Source organism: Octodon degus, unplaced genomic scaffold, assembly GCF_000260255.1.
Source record: "Octodon degus isolate 3935 unplaced genomic scaffold, OctDeg1.0 scaffold00020, whole genome shotgun sequence".
NCBI classification, from domain to species: domain Eukaryota; kingdom Metazoa; phylum Chordata; class Mammalia; order Rodentia; family Octodontidae; genus Octodon; species Octodon degus.
Genome location: NW_004524596.1, coordinates 17971386 through 17994060, shown reverse-complemented (window position 1 = coordinate 17994060; position 22675 = coordinate 17971386). Strand labels below are relative to the sequence as shown.

Genomic DNA, 22675 nt, shown 5'->3' with positions numbered 1-22675 from the left:
CATGAAAAGTAATTTAGAGATGATTTATGCAAGAGTACACGGAAGGATAAGAATAGGTTATGCACAAATACTTCACTGTTTTACTCGAGGGCTCGAGCACCTGCAGATTTGGGGATCTGAGTAGGGCTTACGGGGACGGCTGCACTTTGAAGCCAAACAGTTAGGCCAAGCAAGCCTTTTGTGTTTCTTCTCCTTTTACTCTTTTCCATGCTTCCTAAAAAACCGTGCAGAGCTGTTCTGAGCCTGGCCATTGAAATTAGCGGAAGGCCAAGACAAGCTGACCTCACCTCGGCCTTGTGGAAGGAACCACTCCCGGTGTCCCTGGGAGTGACGTTTTTAGAAACCAAAGAAAATGTTTTTCCTGATTACAACCTTTTGCTTTCAGAAATATCTTTCACTATCTCTGATCCAATTTCAATTGGCAGAGGCCCTGCCATTCGCATGGCAAGATCCCCTGGCCTTCTTCCTAAGCCGAGCATGTAGCCCAGGGCTCACAGGCGCACAAACACTTGAAAGGATCAGGAGAGCTCACAGCACTGACTGATTTCTGTTGAAAAGAGAACAGTGTTTCACCACCACAAATTCTTGTATGGCTGGCTCCATTTGGGGCTTGCCCAAATAGGGGTTTTCTCCAAGTGGACTAGAGTAGTGAAAAAGAGAGATTATTCCCAAGCTGAAAGCCCACTGCCATCCCTTTGAAGGCTTTCACTGGCACCCCAGACCCTAGCACAGTGCAGGAGTGGGCGCCACACTGGGTCAGCCATGACTCAGGATGTCAGTGCCGGGCAAGGCACAGACAGAACAAGTATTCAGAAGGAAACAATTTCTCGTTGTGCTTGTTGTTTGTTGTGATACGGTGAAAGCAATTCTCAGATTGATATGTTTCTTCTTATTGAAACTGTTCTATTTTTCTTATTTCTTTTACACACACACACACACACACACACACACACAACAGTGTTACTTGCTGAGGTCTAGCAAAGTGAGAAAGGATTCAATTAACAAAAGGAACACCACTCCGAGAGGTAATGGTGTGTTACAGTGATTGCACCGCCTGCTTTCAGGAGAACAGTCAGAAGCCTGAGCCTTGGTGTTAGTTTTCATATAATGTCACTGTCACCCTGATCATATCAGCTTGTCTTTCTGGGCCCCGGCTTCCTCACTGGTGTGTTAAGAGTAGAATTGTAAAGGAGTGTTTCAGTGGTCTTGCGTTTCTATCTCCAAGTTGGATAAGAGCCTGTTTAAGATGTGACATTCTCCAAGGTTTACATTGTTGAGGACATGTACTAGACAGAGAGATCTCGAGGCAGGGCACTCACCTGATCCCAGATCGCCAGAAAGGCTACAGGGTCGGAGAGGGGAATCTTGGTGTTGAGGTAGATTCCCAGCTGGAGCAGCCGCTGCCCTGCTGGGAACTCAGGTTGCCTGGACGACTACTGATGCTGCCCTGTGTCCCCAAGCATCCTGCGCTGCGTGGCAATAGCCACTAAAGACAGCAATGTCAGATACCACCAGTAATTCACCTGTACCAAATCCGGTCTGGGTGGTGGGCTGCCCCTGTGGTCCCTCTGGTCACAGGAGCCCTCCCTGGGGTTTGCTCTGTGCCTCGATGTGCTGAGCAGGCCTGAGGCTCAGCTGCCCACTTCCACCTTGTCCTGACTACTCAGCCTTCGCCCACACAGGGGACTGTCAGAAATGAAATGAATCCTCCTTCGTGGCATTTCTGGTGTTCTAAAGCCTTCCCAAGTAAGGGGCCCAGAGCAGAGCTGAGCCCTGAGGAAACTGCCTCCCTCTGCAGTGCCCCTTCCCTGCCTCCTTCTCCGTCTCCAAGTTCCCCTGTCCTCTCTAGACCTCCAGCTTTGCTCATATTCTTCCTCCGCTTCTCACTTTACTGAATTTAATGAATTCTGGGCTCATCTCAGCATCTCTCTTCCCACCAACAAGCCTCTGGCTTCACTCGGCACATGCAATCAGTTCGCCCATCCTTACTGAAAGAAGAAAAGGAAATCATCTCAGGGCAAAGCCTACCATCTGCCTGTGTGGTCTTTCCTCCGCTCCCAGTCACAATCCCACATTTGAAACAGTGGCCAACATTCACTGCCGCCTGTGCTGTCCTTTCAGTCACTTCTCAGGCTGTGTCTTTTGCTATTTGGCTATAAATTCTCCAGCCCTATTAAATTATTTTGTCAAAGGCCAAAACAATACTGTGATTGCCAAACTTAGCAATTTCTACAGGGAGGATAAAGCAAGTGATAAATGTAACAGGCTTCTATCAGAGCCTGGCACACAATTAAGCCCTCAATAAATGTTAACTACAGCGATAATAATTGTAATGATGGTGGCAATAATAGAGCTCCTGCCAACATAAATTCTACACATTTTCAAGTTAGTTTAATTCTAGAAACTTCGCTAACCACACAGAGACCTTGCTCTTCTGCATGGCAACAGGACCCCTGCTTGCCCAGTGTTAGCTGTTTGTCCAAGTTACCAACACTTAGCTGCTGCTTAGCCCCCAGCAATAGCTTCAGCTTTTGTCTGTGGCTCTTTTCTGTCTCACTTCAAGTCCACGGTTGAGGTAGACACTCCCATGACACAGGCAAAACCGCTTGAGCATCGCTTTCTCTTAACTACCATGGTAACTCCAGGAATGCTTGTGCGATTTCTTAAGTCAGAATAAATTTTAATTTTATGAGATTTAGCAAGAAAAAGGTCAGCTCCTTCTTTTTTTTGCAGAAGCCCAGGAAAGATGTGAACCCCAGGGTGACTTGCCACCCATGGCTGACATTGACTTGGGAAGCGAAATCAGAGAGAAGGAGAGGACAGGGATGGAGCTCAGAGGTGTAGTGCCTGCCTGTCGAGCGCAAGGTTCTGAATTCAACTCCTGGTGGAAAGAGAGAAAGAAAGAAAAGAAGGAAGGAAGGAAGGAAGGAAGGAAGGAAGGAAGGAAGGAAGGAAGGAAGGAAGGAAGGAGAGAGAGAGAGAGAGAGAGAGAGAGAGAGAAAGCTGGTTCCTGACCACACAGAGAGCAGAGCGAAGCTTTCTCTAGAGCCATTCTACCTCACTGGTCACCAAGTTAAATGAACCTTTAAATTCTTCCCTTTAAACATGCTCAGAGGTTTTCCTTTGCCTCTAACAGCAGAATCCTAATCAATATAATGTTCACATAACTTACTTTACACACATCTTCTTGTGAATGTTTGTCTCGTGCTCCATTATATCTGTGTAATTGTCCGTATCATAGTAGATTCTCACCTGTGTTCATATGCCCATGAATGTCTCCATTGTTGGTATCATTCATGTTATTTAGTATACTCTACTCCTGTTTAGATATCTTGCTTCCTCTGCAGTTATGTTTCTCAAGTTATTTATCCATCCACTTATACATTTATCACGTGTACCCAATTCAGGGCTGTATGGGTGAAGTCAGTTCAATTGTATGGGTTCAATACTGAGTTCAAAACAAATATGCCCTTGTCCTCATGGAATGTGTCATTCCATAGGGCTGTTAGGAGTTATCACATACATAAATGGGTAACCAATGGCTAAAGATATTTCAGAATAGAACGCACCTCGCCCGCATGGCATTAGACTAATTACTCAGGTTCTGAGATCCCACATCGTGCCTCCTCCTCCTCCCCTTTGATCTACCCAACACAGAGCACACATTTTCAGCTCTCTCATCTGCAGAAGTGGTAAGAACATGACCTATCAGAGGGTCGCTAAGGAACTTGGAAAGGCTCTCACTGCCCAACACAACACAGATATTGGTGGTCTGGTTCTTCCTGTCATTACAATGGTTGAAAGTACAGCCCCAAGCCTAAGGATGAGTCCTCTCTTCACTCAGCTCTCTTCCACTTCTATCAGAAATTAACAAGGAAAGAGGCTTCAGTTGACCCAGGACAGGAGCTTCCCTTGCGGAGGGACACGGTACACCCTCCAGCTGCCATCCACACTTCAGCCTTCACCGGCAGCACTAACTCCATCTTCCTCCCTCTTCATTGCTTTGGGACTTGCTGGGGGAAACAGGAAGCCATTAAACTCTCTGCTCCATGAAGTGGCTTTGCAAAGTGCACTGTAAACTGTTTACATTGTCTTTAATTACTTCGGAGCCATATGTCAGCTTGGTATAAAGTGTGAAGATTACAGGAGCAGGGTGGGGGGAGTAGGTGACAATGTGGTGATTTATGGTAACTAGAAAAATTATGTATGGAAATGAGCACAATTTAAAAACACATCTATGTGCTATTATAACACTGGAGGGGAAAGAAAAGCCAGTTTATAACAAAGTATCTTTGAAAATAGGAGCATGATGAATATGTAAATGAGACCAATCAACATCAGCTGAGATATGGTATATGCAGATTAGACGGCAGTGAGCCAAAATGTGAAATAGCTCCCAAACCATAAATGTGAACCATATAAAATTCATTTGAAATATTCATGATAACATACGGACAAAAAATATAATCAAGTGATTTATCTGCATATAAAAATAAGACCACTAGTCTGACACTCCAGTCTCCCCTCCAGATCGCCAGGGAAATTTAGAGGAAGAGATTTAGTGAATGAGAACTACTGCAGACACACTAAAAAAGTTGCAACTTCTCCCTACAGTTAGTTTATTGGGTCCACTCTGTACAGATAAAAACAAAGCAAACCAGCTAACTCTAACAGGGCTAGAAAACGTGAGTTCCAATCAGCTCCCAGAGCATTTCCTTGTTAGACGGCTTTGAGCCCCTTCTGCCCAATCTCTGTGACTCAGTCTCCCTGAGCAATGGAGCCCAGACAGCCAATTCCCAAAATAAAGCAAGAACTCCAGTCTTCTGGGAGAAATAAAAAACCAGCGTGTACTGGTTAGACTCTGGGAAAGGGAATGCAAGTCCCTGGACATAACTACGATAATAAAGTCCTGCCGTTCTCATCTCAGGGCACACTCGAGCTTTGCCAACAGAGCTTTAAAAATAATCCTTATGCTTAAATGTCATATCCAGAGACTATATTCCATCTTTAAGGGTGGGTGCAGGGAGCAATCCTTGTTAAAGACCCCTTAGTGCTCCTACTGTACATCTAGAGTTGAATGCCATTTAGGTAGACAACAGTCTGGATACATTGGTACCAGGAATACTTATGAATGTACACAGTGTGTCAGCACAGCATGGCTACAGCAGATCCATAAGAGGAGGTTGGCAAGACACAAGGTCAAGGAGCAGGAGTTAAGGTGAAGTTAAAGTTGTTAAGGTTAAGTTCAGGAGTTAAGTGAGCCAGAGGGAAGGTTGTACCTTACAGGCCTGAGAGACAAGTCTGAGTCTCCTAGTGTGGTGACAATTAAATGGGATGCTCTGAGCACACAATTAAATGGCTGATTTGCACTTTTCTTAAAATTGTTCATACATATGTTTTTATTTACTAATATTTTAAAAGATTTTCATGACCATATTCAAAGGAATGTTAATATACCTTTTGTAATTTATTTGGTTTGGTTTTATCGGTGTTATAAAATGAGCTAGGGAGTATGCTATCAATGTTTGCATTCTGAAAGAATTGTTTTATAGAATTTAATAGAGGATGAATCATTTTTGTCCACAAATTGTGCCAAATCAACTGGGTATCTGTAGGTAAGAAAAGTGGGAATGCAAAAATTAATTCTAAAGGGATCGCAGACTGAAATTTAAAAGCTTAAACTTTTAGAAAAAAAATCAAAACTTTTCATTTGAGATAGGTGAAGATCTCTGCCAAATGAGCACAAGAGGACAGACCCTTCCAGAAGAAGCACAAACATTAGGGGGCCGGCGAGATAGCTCAGCAGCCTAAAGCGCCTGCTTAGGCAAGCGCAGGGACAGCCTGCGGTTTCAGCCCCCACCCGGCACCACGTGCAGTGCCTGCCCCGCCCCCGGGGAAGGCTGAGCCAGCCACAAAAAAAAGAAGAAACATTAGCAGAGCAATAAATAAACGCACTGAGCTGGCAGACTGCTCCGCTAAGGTTTCTTTCCCCTTCAGTTCTGTGCTATTGTGAACTTACCACGTGTGGGCATTCTTAAAGAAACCTTCGTGCGGGCACATATTTTTATTTATTTTGGGTAAATATGAGAACCTGAGGAATTATTTTCAAAGGGCATTCTCCTGTACTACATGCTCACGAGAAATGTGAGCGTTCCAGTTCCTCGACAGCCTCCCGAGATCCTGGATTCCCAGTTAATGGAGGCCGTCCAGGGCTCTGAGGGTGTCTCGCTAAGCTTCCAAGGAGCGCTGCCCCAGTGGCTGGCACCTTTCCTGAGCTACTGCCCGCTACTGCTTTTGCTCATTTGGCGGAGACTTAGAAGTGACTAAGGAAAGGGCTGAGCGGCTAATCCACACAGCAGCGCGGCTCCGCCTCCGCGAAGCACCGCGCCCTGCCGCGCTGCCCACGAGGACACGGCTCCAGAGAGGCCAGCAGCGAGGGCGCAGGGAGGGCACCTACGCCGCGCAGCCAGAGCGCGCACCCAAGCGGTCCGGGTCCTTCCCCTGCACAAGGCTTCCCTTGCATTTGCGTCTGCCAGCTTGCAGCACTACCCTACCAGCGTCAAGAGGGTCAAAGAGGAATATGAAGGAGGTTAAATTTTCCTTTGGTGCCATTGATAATTAGAAGAAAGGATTCACTTTCCTTAGAATTTGGAACCTACAGAAACCAAAACCTAGAGTCACTTTGCACCAGGCCAGTGAGAGCAGGAAGGAAACACCTTCTTGGCGCCTCTCTGCAGCCGAGCTCGGACACGCCAAGTCCTTCCTCGGGAGGGTGGCTGCTGAGAGCAGCGTTAGCCCACGGGTTTGCAACCTCGACTGCCAGCTAAGTTGCAAACTAACTTAGTCAACAACTGGAAAAAGTACGTACTGGGCCAATGAAGCCAGCCTTATAGACCTGAGCCAAGCACGTATTCGCGTCCGGAAAGCGAGTGCTCTTTCCTCATTTCCTGGTCTCCATAAATTTCTGAAAACAAATATTTTTGTTGTATTTATTGCTACAACCAAGAACACAAGAAGCTATTTTCTTGTCACTTTCTGTGTTCATGTGGTTTTACTGTTTCCATTAAGTCTCCTTATTTTCAACTCTTTCTAGTTGGCTCCTTAAAATAAACTCTGCAATATCTAAGAGCTGCCCAGCTCAGAAAGGGAATAATTTATTCACTTTATATTTACATGCCTGGGTTTTTGCTTTGTTTTCCTTTTGTGGGTTCAGTTGGCTTTGTTTCAGTATCAACTTTCTTCATGTGTTGGTGAGGCAGGCGGATGAAGCTCCCAACCTGAAGGTGCCTGGGATGAGTTCATGTTCTCTAAAACCAAAAAATGAGTTTTAGAGCAAACAGAGGTTAAGAGCAGAATATTTATTGGGGGAAAGAAAGCTTCAGTCCAACAGAGGGACAGAAGGGGGACCCAAGTAGGTTACCCTGAGAAGCTGTCTCTCCCAGGGATTTTTATAGAGCAAAAGTGTGGTGAGGCAGGTCCAGGGTAGGGAACAGGGGAACTCAGGTGGGCATATGGTCAAGCAATAAGATTATTAGTACAATCGCTCAGGTAAAATTGATTTAAATCCAGGATCAAATGGGGAAGTGAGTCATGTAGCAAGCGGGCAGGAATATAGAACAGGATTTTATCCGGTAGCCAGTAGCACTTGGATTAGTGCCTTTTCCTGGCTTCCCCAAGGTGGTGATCAATCCAGATGCCTATCTTTAGGGAGCTAAGCGTTCCTCCAATCTTTGGTCTTTAGGTCTGGCCTACAGTAAGAGCATCCATCTCTTCTACAGTTGCAAGGTACCTGGTCTTCTATGCTGCCTCCTTTGGGGGCCTAGCCCTGTATGACTGCTTCTAATTTTTCTATGTACTGCAGCTGCCCACAACATTGGGATAAAGTTCTATTGGAGAAAAAGCTACTGAGATCTATAATTTTAAAGATACTCCAACCCTAAACTTATAACTCTGTATGGTTCAGTCCCTTATACTTTATTCATGAGGTGAAAGTGGGCTCCTCCTACCTGCAAAGGGAAACAGGAAAGACACAGTGAGAGCCCGTTTATGACCTAACGAGCTTACAGAAACAAAGCTATAGGTCATAGATGTCCCATCCTCAAGACAGCCCAGATTTGCCCTCACTTCCATCTTCAATGACTAAGCGCCTCCCCCACTCAGCCATTTAATTCTTCCATGTGGTCCTGCTTCTGGTGGTTTCTGTTTGGTGCCTTTTAGTCAGCAGTGGGGATTTCCAAGTAGCGAGATCTGGCTGTGACTGCTCCAGATTTTTCTAGTTTGCCATCAAACACAATCTTCTCCCGTTTTCTAATCAGCAGCCAAGCGAGGCATCTTCTCTTATCTTTCCCACTTTCCGCTTCAGCACTTTTGCCCTTCTGACCTCACTTAACAAAGCAGGCTGTGGGCAGACCTTCCTGTGGGTTCCATCTGCCACTCATGGAGACCCCAGAAAATGAACTCACCTTCCTTTCCCGTCCCTGCCAGTGCTGGGGCTGCCCAGAGAAGATACAGTTACAGCAGCAGCAGCATCCTGGAGTTAATAATATCCTCGTGGCTCTGCTCTGGGGACGCTTGCTATTTTTTAATAGAATGGTATTAAAATAAAAAGATGCAATCTAAAGGTAAGCTCCAATCGATGCACAAACTATTTATTTTTTATTTCCTCATTTAGCCCATGCCCATCGCAGCCACATCCATCTGGGCTGTTTATAACTCAGTCAGATGCTTTAAGCAATAAAAGACTCAAATGGAATATGGACCTCACCTACCCACCTCCCTGCCAATAAACTATGTGAATCTTACACTTCATAAACCTTCCAGCAGCGCTCAGCTTCACCTAGCCTCTGCAGAAATCAAGTGGCCAGAGAAGTGTTTTTATAGTTCTGACCATTCCAGAAGCTAAAAAGGCAAAGAAGGGAAAGTGGAGGAGGAAGGAATCCAGTAAATGTTAGCTCTCCCCCTGGCTAGGAGATTCAGAGAGAATTGGGGCTCAGAGATAACAACTGCTGATGCCAAATACTTTATGAAGACATAATTTGCACTTGGATGGGAGGGTGCTTTACAAAGCTAAAAATGTATACAAATGCAAGGTATGAATAATAAGGAAAGCAATTTGCTCTGTTCCTGATCAGTGTCTCAGCCACTCGCGTGGACTACTGATCTACCCGGGCCCTGTTCATGGGCCTGCAACGCACCCAGCACAGCAGAACCTGAGGGCAGCAAAGTGTGCGACTTCCTCAGCTCAGCCTCTTTGTTCTTTCCCAGACCTTCCCTGATACACCCGCCACCTTTTTCTATAAGGAAACCACTAATTTTTACTATTATTATCATCCCAAACACTTTTCTGGCCTTATTGAGGTTGGACTGATATAAAAATTGTATATAATATATTTAAGGTGATTTTTGATATATGCATACGCATTGTGAAGTGATTAGACACAATTATGCTAATTAGCATATCCATCAGTGCACATTTCCCAAATCTGGCTCTCAATTTCCTTTTAATCCTGTTACAAATGCTTCATCTCTGTAAGGACAAAAGCATGAAGAACTTGATGACATCAGAAGTCTGTGGAGCTCCTGGAAGAACTTATCCAAGGCAATTTGCCTTTTAAAAATGTAATTTCAAATCTGATCAAATTGCTAACAGAGGAACTTCAGTCAGTGTAAAACATGTGGCTACGGAGTTTGCTTTAAAATGTGAAAACGCGTATGTTAACTGGCTTCTCTGTTAAGACTGCAACGTCCACAAGCACAAGAACTTAAACTGGACAGAAAGATGATCTTCCCACCACACTGGTGCCGGTGCCTCAGGGATCTGATCTGAGGAGGCTGAACTGTCTGAACCCCTCACCCCTTACGTCTTCCCTTACGTCTCCAGCCCTGCTTTCCTTACAGATTGCTTAACTTCCAGCCCAAAAAAGCTGACAGTTGACATGACACCTTTTATTTAATAAACTAGCCATGGAAGGGGGTTACCATAGCTTTGTCCTCCAGGACAAAAGCAAATCCCGCACAAGAGAGTGAGTTCCATACTAACTAACTTCAAGGAAGTAAAAGCCAAATCAGAGATGACTGGTTGAGGCTTCTAAAGGAGATTTATAGACTTCAGTCACATGCTGGAGACGAGCGCGACTGATGACTGACACCAGCTCATCCGTCAAGTGATTTACGAGAGTTCAGAGTGAATGGAGGTGGCGTCCACCCCTCCCATGCAGAACAGGCTTGGGCGCCAGATGAGCTGCCGTATGCTGGGCCCACCAATGCTGACGGGTGTTGATACTGCTGTGTTTGAGTGGATCTGCCTGGAGAAACAGCAAGATAAACCATGCAAACTAAAGGAAGCACACTCCATTCATTCATCAAACAGTAACCCGAATTCTTCTGGGGCCATGAAATTAGTATTAACTACATGCGGAAATGTTCTGATGCAGTTGATGTGCCAGTCTCTGCTCCTAAGAAATTCTTGTCTTGCTTAACAATAAGATCAATCCCAAGGCCAGGTGTAGTGGTGCACACCATTAATCCCAGCACTTGGGAGGCTGAGGCAGGAGGATTGCCACAAGTTCAAGGCCAGCTCAGGCTATATAGCGAGACTCTGTCAAAAAAGAAAAGAACAATCCCATCTACCATTTGTTGCATAATTATTTTTGTAGAACATGTTAAGCCACTTCATAAACATTATCTTATTTAATTATCATAATATTATATCACCTAACTTTACAATAAGGAGTTTGAAACTGAAGTCCTTATGTGAATTTCCCAACATCATAAAGTTAATGAATGGTAGAGCCAGGATTTGAACCCAGGATTATTCACTCCACAGCTCTATGCTGTGATGTCTATGGATATAAGAAGAGTCGACTGGATAAGACATGATATAGAATAGCAGTTACTCTGATCTCTATCAGAGACAAGTTGTACATATAGAAACACAAATTCATAGAAGTTCTTACATACTTCTGTAGAGTAGTTATTTGAGTATCTCTGTCTTGGTATGGTATTTTGTGCTTTCCAAATGCCTCTTATACTATTAACCCATTAACCTCCCACACCAACTCTTTAAGAGAAGATGGGTCAAATACTGTGCCCACTGTACCCATCTCTTCCTTTGGTGAGGGGATGAAGGTCAGAAAAGCTCATGTCCTGGAGCTGGGTTCAAGTTTAAGTCACAAATGTGGGTTTCCTGTGAAATCTCACGCTGTGCACTTGATCCAGCTAATGTGTGGCTTTTACGTGTTCCCTCTAACCTTTAAGAGAAATCAGATCCTGAATGCCTCATAGTCATGTCAGTAGAGGATCTGGTACCCAAGCAGGAAGGAAAGGTGACTCAGGTGTCTGCCCCATGTGCGAGCTTCACGTGAGGTGTTTCCCTCTAGCCTTTCTCGTACTCCTCGTTCTCAAGCATGAAGAGCATCTGGAGCACTTAGCATAGAGGTAAAGACACCCTTGATGTATATGGGTGTCTGACCCAGGTGGTGGAATGGCCCAAGTACAAAACGGCCTTTCCCAAGGACAAACACTCCCATGGGACATATTCATTACTAAAATTTGGCTCAAGCTGCCCAGCAAAACACAAATTGTAAAAGAGAATTTCCTAAGCCCAGTAGATTTATGGGCATTTTCTTGCTTTTGCTTACTTTTCTCTGTTTCCCTTTGAAATTAAATTCTAGCGATACACAGATTTGGCCAGGTCCTCTTAACTGGCGTACAGGTTCCCATCACTGCAAAGAGGGTTTTTTTCTTTTAGCCCCAGTGAGAATTTCATGAGCTCCTGCTTAGAGTCTCCAACAAGAAACCTCAACCCTGAATGTGCACACAAACCAGCAGCACATGGAGCGTCTGCACAGGCGGGGCTAGAGGGACTGGAGAGCCTGCAGTGCCAGACAGCTTGCCAGTGACAGTAGCACAGCTCCTGCACCACCCTGCGCAGCAAGGCTCGCGGAACACGGCCTGTGCTAGGAGCTGAGATGTCCTGTGTGTGGAGCTGGAGAAATGGCCTGTGGCCTCCGCTGTTCCAGTGTAGCTGTTGACAAAACATACATGGAGCAATGAGTGGGGAGAAGCACTGAACAAACACAGGCACACGCCTTACTGCTACTCCTCAAATTATACAAGGTAGAAAATATTTTCTTATATTTTTCATAGTTAGATCACACACAATAGCTAAAATGAGCCTCAGATCTTGTAGTTTCAGGAGGATTCTCTGCTGGAGCTCTGGAAACCCAGCCTGACACTGGAAAAGGTGATGACATATTAATTTCAGGACTGTACACCTTATATGATTCATCTTGGCAAAATAAACCCAAGCCCATCCTCTTTGGCAGGAAATCTATGTCTCAGGCAAGAGCATGAAGACATTTACGTCCAGGAAGTCTGAGGTAGATGAAGACTGTAAGGAAAGTGCAAATCCCAGTAGCGTTGGGTTCTTTCTGGTCAAACACAGCTGGAATTGTAAGGGAGGGAGGCTGGGGAGGTGTGACAGAGAAAAGCAGTGAAGAATCCTGCAAAGAAGCAAAGACGCTCCACCAAGGCCCCGTGTCACTCCTGGCACCCAACAGTGCTCACAGAAAGCCTAGGGCAGAATGAAGCCTGTACCGCTCTGCATGAATTCCAAAGGGAGAATGCTGCAGAGCTAATCACAAGAGTCAGACTGCCTTCTAATTCTCTTCCTCCACAAGCCATTCATCAAGTCGATAGCAGCAACATGAGTCCATTACTATGTTCCTGCTTTGCGCATTCATGAACGAGGTTGTGCCTCAAATTTGAGTGTGGTATATAAAAGGAATGAGGGAACATAGGAGGTCTGGAAGGCTCCCGGAGAAACAGCCATGAACAGAACAGGTGCTCCTTGCCAACCCAAAATATGAGTCTCCCCCCACCTGTTTACGACTTTGTATAAACAAAGAATCCCACATCACTTAACTTCTCAGATTCATTCTTACTAGCGGCTCCAAAACTGCTTTTATGAATCTAGCTATCTATGCATCTCTCAGACAGTTTTCCATAATTAGGAAATAAAAAGCTGGAGTTTAGGCCTAACACAAGAAATGTATCCTGTAGTTATAGAAATTTATGTGGAACGAAATACAACCCAGAAAATAAGCAACCTCTAAGTGTTGCTGTCCAAGTTCTTGGTGCTGAAGCAGCTCAGATATGTGGACATCAGAAATCAAACAGAAGATTTAGTCGAGACTATGTGATTTCCAGAGTCAAAAGGGAAAGTATTCTGTCATGGTAGATACTTGTGAGAATATTTAAAGTCATAGTGGGGCTCTGAGTTCGCCCTCGAAAGGTTACAGGCACCCACAGTCCTTGTCATCTGACCACACTGTGCACACGGCTTCCACTGAGTGCTAACGGATTAAGTGGAAATACAGGCAAAGCGGCTCCATGCACTGGGATAACTATGTTGCAGTTCACTACAATGCTGATTCCTCTCCTCCACCCGTAGTTCTGTAGCAAGAGCTTGTCCATCCGTGTCCTGATGTGGTGATCTTTACAGAACTAACCATCTAGTGTGGCATCTGAAAGTGTGACTGACATTGGGAAGCTGGTGTTAAGAATGCCAGCTCCCCACGTAAGACATCTTTTAGGCTGGACTTAAGGGAACGAGCCCAAATAGAAGACTTGTATCCATTTATCTCAGCCCAATGACATAGTCTAATCAGGACACATGGAAAATTCACTTCTGGGACTTCATTTTCTCAGCTTTTCTGTTTCTGTGGGCTGCATTTACTGAGAAAATGATACCAATGAACACCGCTTCCCTTTTGCACCCCATCAGAAGCATATGGATACGAAGTGAGCGATACACCAGGGCTTTGGCTCCATCAAGCAGGTCTCCTTTTGAAGAATGAAGTAAAATTCCTCAGCTCACCCCAAAGGTGGGCAGCAGTGATATCAGAAATGGAAACGTTTTGCTCTTATCCAAAGGACAACAATGATGTTTTCCTGCTTTCCTTTGGAGACAGGAGGATGGTTCCTGTCCTCAAGCCCGCTTCTCTCAGTTATAAAAGTCTTGAGGGGGAGGGGGCGGGCTGGCATGCTTCTTACAGTGTTCTGGGGCCAATTATGTGCTTCCCTTCTTCTCATAAGCTATGGTTGGTGTCAGACATGAAAGCAGGTTGTCAGGTCAGTGAGTTCATGGGTAGCGTGACACTACAGCTGCTCTTTTTCTCTTGGCAATTCTTGCTTCAAACAGTGAAAATTGCAAGACTTAACTGAACTTAGTATGCTACTCCCAGAAGCCTTTCTCATTAACTCTGTCTCTTTGGCCCTAACCTTCTCCTGCCTCTGGACTGTAAAAATGACCAACCTTATGGATACAGTCGTGGTCCACTTGTCTCTTTAAAGTTCTACCTTTAAAATCATGAGAAATAGAAATCTCTGCTTTTCATTCACTAATGTGGGCTTCAAAGCAAATTTTCAAAGACTTCAAAAGATAAAATCCTAAAAACAAATGTAGCAGTTCTGTGGCAATCTTTTATTGAGGAGAAAATGTTAATGGCGATGATTTTGGTCTCCTGCCTTTGCCAGACTCCTCCGCCCCCACTTGGAGCACATCATGTAGCTCTCGCACTCCCATTGTCAGGTCCTGGGTTTCTCTCATCTTCTTCTCTCATCCTTTCTTCAGCCCCAAATCTCCTCCATCACCCATCAGTGTTCAGGTGGACCTTGTGTTCACTCCTAGTAACCACAAAAGGCAGAGGGGATCGTCTCTGAGCCAGAGGCTAAATACCCCAGAATTAGCCCCCTTGGCAAAAATTGGTGAGGTGAAATTTCAAAGGCGCCAGTCCCAGGCAGTACAGTGCAAACTACAGTATGGGAAAATGTGCCCTTTCCTTGCCTTTCCCCCTTGAAATATGTCCAAAATGAGTTGTCATGGGCATGACACTTTCAACTGCTCTCTCTGTGCCATTTCTTCTGTGTGCTTTCTTCTCAGTTTCTAAAAATAAATGCCCCACATGAGGATGGGAAGGAAGCTCTCACTGAATATCCAAAGGGCCAGCTGCGGTGGCCTGTGATGCACCTGTCATTCCAGCACTCGGGAGGTTGAGGCAGAAGGATCACCTTGTGTTCGAGGCCAGCCGGGGCTACAGAGTGAGTTCAAAGCCAGCCTGAGCTATACAGTGAGACCTGTCTCAACAAAATGAAAACAAAGGTGGGATAGCAAAGACACAATCTCAAGGAAACAAGGCATTGCCTGGCCTAGGCCTTCTCAGATTTGCTTTCAACTCTAGAATACCCCGTTGTGATGTTTTCCAGTGAACTTTATCTTCTTTATCAGAATGATCTAGACATATTACAATAAAATCCTCCAGGGCCATCAATCACACATGAGGACTGAAATAACTCTCCGTACAGGCTGAAAGCCTTACAAGAGATGTGCCATATCTGGAAGGACAACACGGCCTCAGCTCAGCCCAAGCTCATTACAGTTTCCATTTTCTAGTATAATTCATGGTTTCCATGTGGCGGGCGGAGCTCCCTGACGTGTCATCCTCAGAAGCCGGACTAAGCAAAAAGCATGCAGTCTCTTTTCAGAAATGGCAGAGGTGTGCTTGCTGTAGCATGCAAACATTTTATATGAATTCCATTTCTCTCCGTATTTCTCACAAGTGAGCACCACCAGAATGTTCACACGCACAGTCACGGTGCACCTCCCAAACACACTGCATGAAAAAGTCAGATCCAAGATGAGGCACAGATGCATCTCATTTCATTAGCGCTTCAGACACACCTGAAGAAAAAGGCGTGCATCTCCTTAAGAGCTCTGTTTCAGCACATACCCTGCTGTCTTGCATGGTCAAGTGATTAAGGTTGAAAATGATTCCAGATGCAAAGCCTTTAATCCCTGAGTGTTCTACTCAGATACCTGTTCTAAATCCCATGCGGCATCTGCATTTGCCTTCACTGTCACTCAGAGTAGGAGAATGGTCTCCTGCTAGAGCCCTGACTCAGGCCATGCCAGGAAATTCAGTGGTGCTCTTGACGCAGGCCTCAGTGTGCTTCCCCGTCTTTTGAGTGTTATGTTATGTTCTAGCGCCACCTTTTCTCAGTTCAGCCACTAACTTTGTTTGCTACCACTCATCTCCAAGGACTCTGCCCTTCCAGCCAGGTAAGGCGCTGCATGTTGTGCTGCCCCTTTCTTTGCCTTCTCATCCATTCACATCATTCCCCTGCCATAGTCCCAGCCTGCCACACAGACGTAACCATGTCACATTGATTCCTTCCTCCAACACGTCTTTGCTAAGTGCCTCCTGAACCCCGGATGTGGCAGAGACAACATGGACCAAAGCAGACACAGACCCTTGCCTTTCTGAGGTTTAGATCCTTGTGGCAAATACAGGCAACAAGCAGTGAGCTTGTAAAAAGCAAGGACTTGATAAAAGATCGTAAGTTCTGGCTGAAGGGGATGGATAGGGAGCACCCCTCCTATGAGGGCTGACTCCCTTGGTCTGAGCTATGCAGCCCACAAGACACTCAGATTCTTTGCTATTCATAATATCCTAATGGTTACAACTGTAATAATTCAGCAGGCCTCTCCCTAAAATATGGTTTCCCAGGTGCAACTGAACAGAAACTCAGGGAATTAAAGGCCTGCATATGCAAGTGCAGGGACTGGGGTTTGAGTCCCAGTGCCACATGCCACTCCAGCGCTGCCCCTGGGGTGCACTGAGCTGACCACCAAGACCTGCGTGGTGGTGTAAGCCTGTAATCTCAGTGCTGGGGAGGCTGAAAACAGGAGGATTAGAGTCCAAGCTGCATAGTGAGACCCTGTACCAAATACACTTTTTTAAAAAAGAAAAGAAAAAGAAAGCCAAGTAGGCAGCACCTTTGTTTTCCTAGTAATTCCCAAATACAGCCACTGAGCCTGGATACTGGACAGTGCTGCTGACAGAACCTCTCTGAAGGGTCTTCATCATATCTTATCTTTATAGTCAGCAGACTTTGAAATCATTAGAGGAAAATCAATATAAAAGATGTCAGGTGTCCAGAATACAAGCCTGGCAGCACAAGAATAAAGAAGTCCTTGGGATCCTGCAAAACCTGGCCAGGAAACAAGGATGTAAAAGGTCCCTAGAGGCACCTGATACCTACAGCCTGGTTTGCCAGAGATAAAGACTCTATTGACTGCAGGAGCCTGTGCCACTGGGCTCGCTGCCGTAGAAGAACCTGGGAAGTTGCTGTTCTGTGAAGGCATTTAGATCTGGCTCCAGATTTACAGCTAGGATGTTCACAAGGCAGCTTGGAAAGAGTTCATCTGTGAGCACTCAAAGACATCCGGGTCCAGCACATGCTCACATGTGTCACAGCGCACATGTGCAATAATAAAGCCTTTCCTGGGAAGGCCTGACAGGCCACTGTTACCATTCTTCTTTTTTTTCTTTCCTCCATACTATTTTGCTCTGTACTATTCTGAAGCTGTGTGTTGTGTTTGTATTATTTTATAATTATTTCATACCTACTTTATAATTATTAAGAACAGATTTATTCTTCCTGGTATTTTTGCCCACCTTGTTTTAAAATTCCTCCCAATTAGTACTGTTTAATTGAATAATTATTCAGTTCAGTTCAGTTCAGATGACTGTCCTTTTCCAGAGATGTTTCTCCTTCAACCCTACTTGTTTCTTCTAGGGTCAGTTCCCTCTTCTTTAGAAAAATGGTTTCTAGATCCTTTTAGTTAAAATCTATGAATGGTAAGTTCTTCCCAGGCTTTGTACGTCTGAGAATGTCTTCCCTCCCCCTCCTGAACCAGTATTAATAGACTAGGTGAGTTTGTAAATCCTGGCTGACAATAATTTCCATCAGGCGATTATTGCGGCTGGGTTTTGGTTCTCCTGCTGCTCACCTGCAATGAGCCCTCAGCCTACTTGCCAACCTGTGCTTCCTCTCCTCGATTTCAGATTTTTCCTTGGTCTATAATTACACTATTGGGTGTGCATTTGCTTTTACACTTTACACTGGGGACCTCATGGTCTCCTTAAACAAAGATGCCCTCAATTCTGGAAGAATTTTATCATTTGTTATCTTTCTTCTCTTCCTTGTTCTTTATCTGGAACTCCTATTACACCTGTGTTGGAACTTCTTGTCTTCTATGGGTTTTTTTTTTTTTTTTCATTTTATCAGTCTTATTTTATCACTTCATGAGCTATGAGTCATTTCTTCATTTTAATTATGTATTCTTTTTGTTTACATTTATGAGAGTTTCAGTAACATTTTCTATTTTCTTGTATCATCTCTTGAGTATTTATCCAGTATTTCTGCATAACTCTTGAGTATCTATTGTTGAGTAGTCCCCAATAATTCCTTTTCTATTCAAATCTGTTCTTTTTTAAACCTCCCTGTTTCTCTTATGATTTTTATGTATCTTTATCTCTGAGCACTTAAAAAACCTATTTTTATACTTCCTGCCATCTTATTTGAATCCCCAGTTATTGAAGCATAAACCCTTGGGCTACAATGGAATTTCCTTGCATAGCCTGTGGCATTTGCTCTCCTCCCTGTTTTAAGAGTGATTGGATAGGTTTATGGGAATCCCATTCTTAGGATGAGGATATCCTATTTCTCATTAAGTACCATGAAGCAATTTTATTTCACCAGTTGTGTGATGATCTTTTTATTAGTTTCTTAGCCTGAGGTCACTGAACAACAGTGCTGTGATTTTTCACCCACTATTATCATGTGCGCCTGGCCTGGCACTAAAAGACTACCATGTCAGTGTTTCTACCCAGGGTAAGCCTGCTCCTTAGATTCTTCCCCTGGCTTTTCCCTCATCCTGGTGAAATAGTGAGACTTCTTTGACTCTTTGACTTTACGGAGTAGCTTAGCTCTAGCTTTTCAGAAGTCTCCATGTTGAGTGCATCCTGTCACACAGGTTTTGAAGCTCTAAGACCCACCTATCACCCTAATTAGAATGTCCCCTGGCTTTGAATGGATAGTGCACTCTTTGTTCAATCCCATGTTGTTATTGGCTAAGTGCTTTTTAAATACCTCTCTATATTGTCTGGCATTTCCATGTATGGAAAGGAGGTGAAATCCTCACCTCAGTCAGAAACCCCCAGGGTCACTGTTCCATCCCCTGTGATACAGCAGCACCCTTTCCTGTCTCTCTTTTGGTGATAGAAAGATGCCAGAGAGAGGCAACCAGTACCTTAGTAAGATCTAGAGTTTACATCACCTCAACACACTGGGGCATCCTGGTGATACTGAGCATCTAGACAAAGAAAGAAGGTTTAAATAAGATGCTCAGGACACAAATGGTCAATTTTTCTACTTTATGCTCTGTTTTAGCTCTGCTGTGCCCTATGTATTGGTATGTCGATATACGTCTGTAGATATATACAAATATAGGGAGATATATAATTTTAACGTTATTTTGTATTACATTAGAGCTTTTTTGAAAATTTTATTTATTTATTTATGTGTGTGTGTGGCCAGCTCAGCCCACCAGGGGGCAGGGCTGGCTGGCATGTGGTGCTGGGGGATTGAACCGTGGTCCCTGTGCTTTGCTAAGCTTGTTCTAAGTAGGTACCTTAGACCACTGAGCCATCTCACCAGCCCCTAGAGCTTTATATTACCTATAAATATATACGGAGACAAAGACCCCACAGAAACAACATCTTAATATCAAAGGATGTACCCAGCAACAGAAACTGAACAGGTTAAATTCTGTCCCTCCTCTAAAGTGCAGGTGAAGAAATACCTTCAAATGGCAGAATGAGAAGTTGGGAGAGGGAAATGGATTGGAGAATGGCAGCTGACCAAGGCTGACCAAACCTGAGCCAACCATGCTGCTGCAGCAGCACCACAGCCCAGCACTGGCATTCCATCTGTAGTAGCTCTGTACTTTGTAAACACCCAGCTTTTCAAAGCACTTTCCCACTTACTGCTCATTTACCTACTCAGCACTTGTGGCTAAGTAGAGTAGAGCCTCTCACGGTCCTAGAAAAAGAGAAGATAGGATTACTATCTTCATGTAAATAACAAGACCAGTCAAAAGCCATTTCATGTGCATCCCATGGGTCAGCAACTTTTTTGTAGGAAAGACATCACTAGAACGTGGCCTTCCCACACGTAGGCCTTCTTCTCTACCCAGCACCCAGAGTCACGCTGTCTTTACCAGAATACAACAGGCAACAAGGACGTGAAGTTGATTTTAAAAAGCTGTGCAGAGGAGAGCAGGCACATGGTTGTTCCTCTTTTAAGACCAACTTCAGACCAGCATCCTCAGCACCAGCTTCATTCCAGCTCTCCCTTCATTAGCTCCGGGTGTTTTAAATTTATGAGGCCTTTGCATTCTAGGAAAAGAATCAGAAAGAATATGGACTCTCTGACTGGAACTGAACCTCAGAACATAATAGGCACATGAAATTTAATATTCAATCTGGTTGTGATAAGCTAAAATTTCAAAGTAAGATTGTGTCCAATGATTAGCCAAAAGCAAGAATTCTTCAGGAGAGTTCTTTCTGGGATTTTTTTTGATAAAGCTTTGGGGGACATTCAAAACCTCATGATTTTATAACATTTAAGTAGAGGATGGGATGTAAATAAACAAGTAAAATCAATATAAAGAATGACCGGAAATGTTGAAATTGAGATTAAGAGTAACAAGTTGGATCCTTCGCTAGTGATGATAAATTTCAAGCCCCCAAGAAAGAAATTAACTTCCATAAGCACAGAGTGTCAACTGCTGTTCATTTTGTCACAATTTCTGCACATAGTTCATGCATCTGTTGAGTTTCCATGCAGAATAGATAATCATAGCTAAACATTTTGGATAAATGTTCATAGCAGAGATTCTAAATGTATGATATACATACCTATCATTCTCACTGCTAGAGTCTAGCATAAATAATATTTGTGTCTATTTAGCTATAAAAGGACCAGTGGGATAGAAAAAGAGAAAGCAGAAAAGAAGTGTTCTAGGGCCAGTCAAAAAGCTCCGTGGATTAAAATACCTGCAAGCAGGTGCAGGGAATGGGGATTTAATCCCTGGACCGGCCCCTGGGGCACGCTGAGATGGCAATTGAGATGGGGTGTGGTGGCATGCCCCTGTAATCCCAGCTCTTGGGAGGTTGTAAAACAGGAAAATCACTATGAGTCCAATCTAGTAGTGAGACCCTGAACACCCTATAGACCCAGCCCTAAAATACAAAAAAGAAAGAAAAAGAAATGTTCTCAATTTCACAAATAAAACTCGATGTTTGAACTTGCTAGTGAGGTTCACCAGAGGAAAAAGTATCATGTTTGACATCTTATGGTCTAAATAATGCATACCTAAAGGGTTCCTTTGTGTAGAGACCTCTCCTATAGCCTGCCAGAGTGTGTGAAATCCTCATCTTACTTGTTGTCTAAGATTGCAGTCTTTATCTAAAATGAAAACCTGTTGTCTGGAAAGAGTAACTTATAAACCACCAGCACCTGTGACTATTTCCAGATAGTAGAGGTCCTTGGTTTTAGATTCCTGAGAAAGTCCAAATAAAATGACCCCTGGTATCCGTCTTCTCATCCACATCTGTACTGTAATTCTGCAACAATTCACCAACAAATTTTGATAGAAGACTAGGAATGGTGTAGATTGACAGCCTTTAATGTCACATTGAGTAATTGGGTAGAAAGATGGTCAAGGTAACATAGAAGCAGCCATGAAGGCCTCTTGATTCCAAACGCTGTCCTTGTGGAAGCCAGGGAAAGAGTCTCCCAAGGAGCTACATTCTGCAGCTTTGTCCCCTGCAGGGACATAATGGTAATATATCTAAAATATGTCCCTGATCTCTTTTACCACTAGCAAAGAACCTTCAAATGTGAATGACAACATGAAATCAATTAAAACACTTGGAAAAACTATGCCATCTGGAGAAAGTTGTGCAAGGCCCATCTCGGGACCCTGTTAGCATTTTGGTCCCACGTCTTTCTCTTATAATTTCCAGAGATGTGTCTGTCCAGAAGCATAGGGGAATGCAATTTATCTGTAATAGGGACATTCTAACTTCTAAAAAAGTCATGCTTTGTCTAAAGCCTTTAAAAACCAACCTGGAGAGTCCTAGCCCATGTCCGGTGAGTGTGTGAGAGAGCTTCCTGCTACCCTGCGCCGGCGGGACCAAATACCGGTCCCAGCCCAGGCACAACGTGGGCGAGACACTCTTCCTCCCCCTTAGGACAGCTCCCACCACTCCACAGCACCTCCCCCAACCCGCCCACCGAGTAGGAATTTCTGCCGCGTTAAGGGAAACCCCAGACCCAGTCCTAGACCAGACCCAGTGAGTGTGTGGGAGACCTTCCTCTCCCCCCTACTCCACTTTGCCTGCTCCAGGCACAGCTCAGGCCTGGCATACATGCCTGGGGTGTAATCCTACAGCTGCAATCCCTGCAGAGAGTGTAGAGGATAGAAACACCCAGCTAGTCCAGGAGCAGAACATCTTGAAACAGGGGCACAACAGGCTCACCCTCAAGGGCAGCAGCATGAAGGAGCTGAGCACAGCAGCCAGACCCAAGCCAGGCACAGCTGAATAAATCCAAACTTTGTAGAGCTGTACCTGAACTTCAGTACGTGCGAGGGTTATAACCACAACAAAGATCTACAACAAAGGTCAGAAGACAGTGCTACACAAAATGACGAGAAGGAACAAAATGCAACCTCAGAACCCAAGCTCACCCATAACAAGTGCAG

General features: G+C 44.5%; 1 protein-coding gene across 2 annotated transcripts in view; it reads left to right on the top strand.

Moving 5' to 3' along the window:
- Positions 1–22675, top strand: part of Fshr (follicle stimulating hormone receptor) — a 193705-nt gene that overhangs the window by 88948 nt on the left and 82082 nt on the right. For both annotated transcript variants that reach the window (XM_004627690.3, XM_004627691.2), the window contains exons 4-5: positions 107–120; positions 2742–2748. In XM_004627690.3, the coding sequence (XP_004627747.1) occupies positions 107–120; positions 2742–2748 (21 nt within the window). The remainder of the gene's footprint in view (positions 1–106; positions 121–2741; positions 2749–22675) is intronic.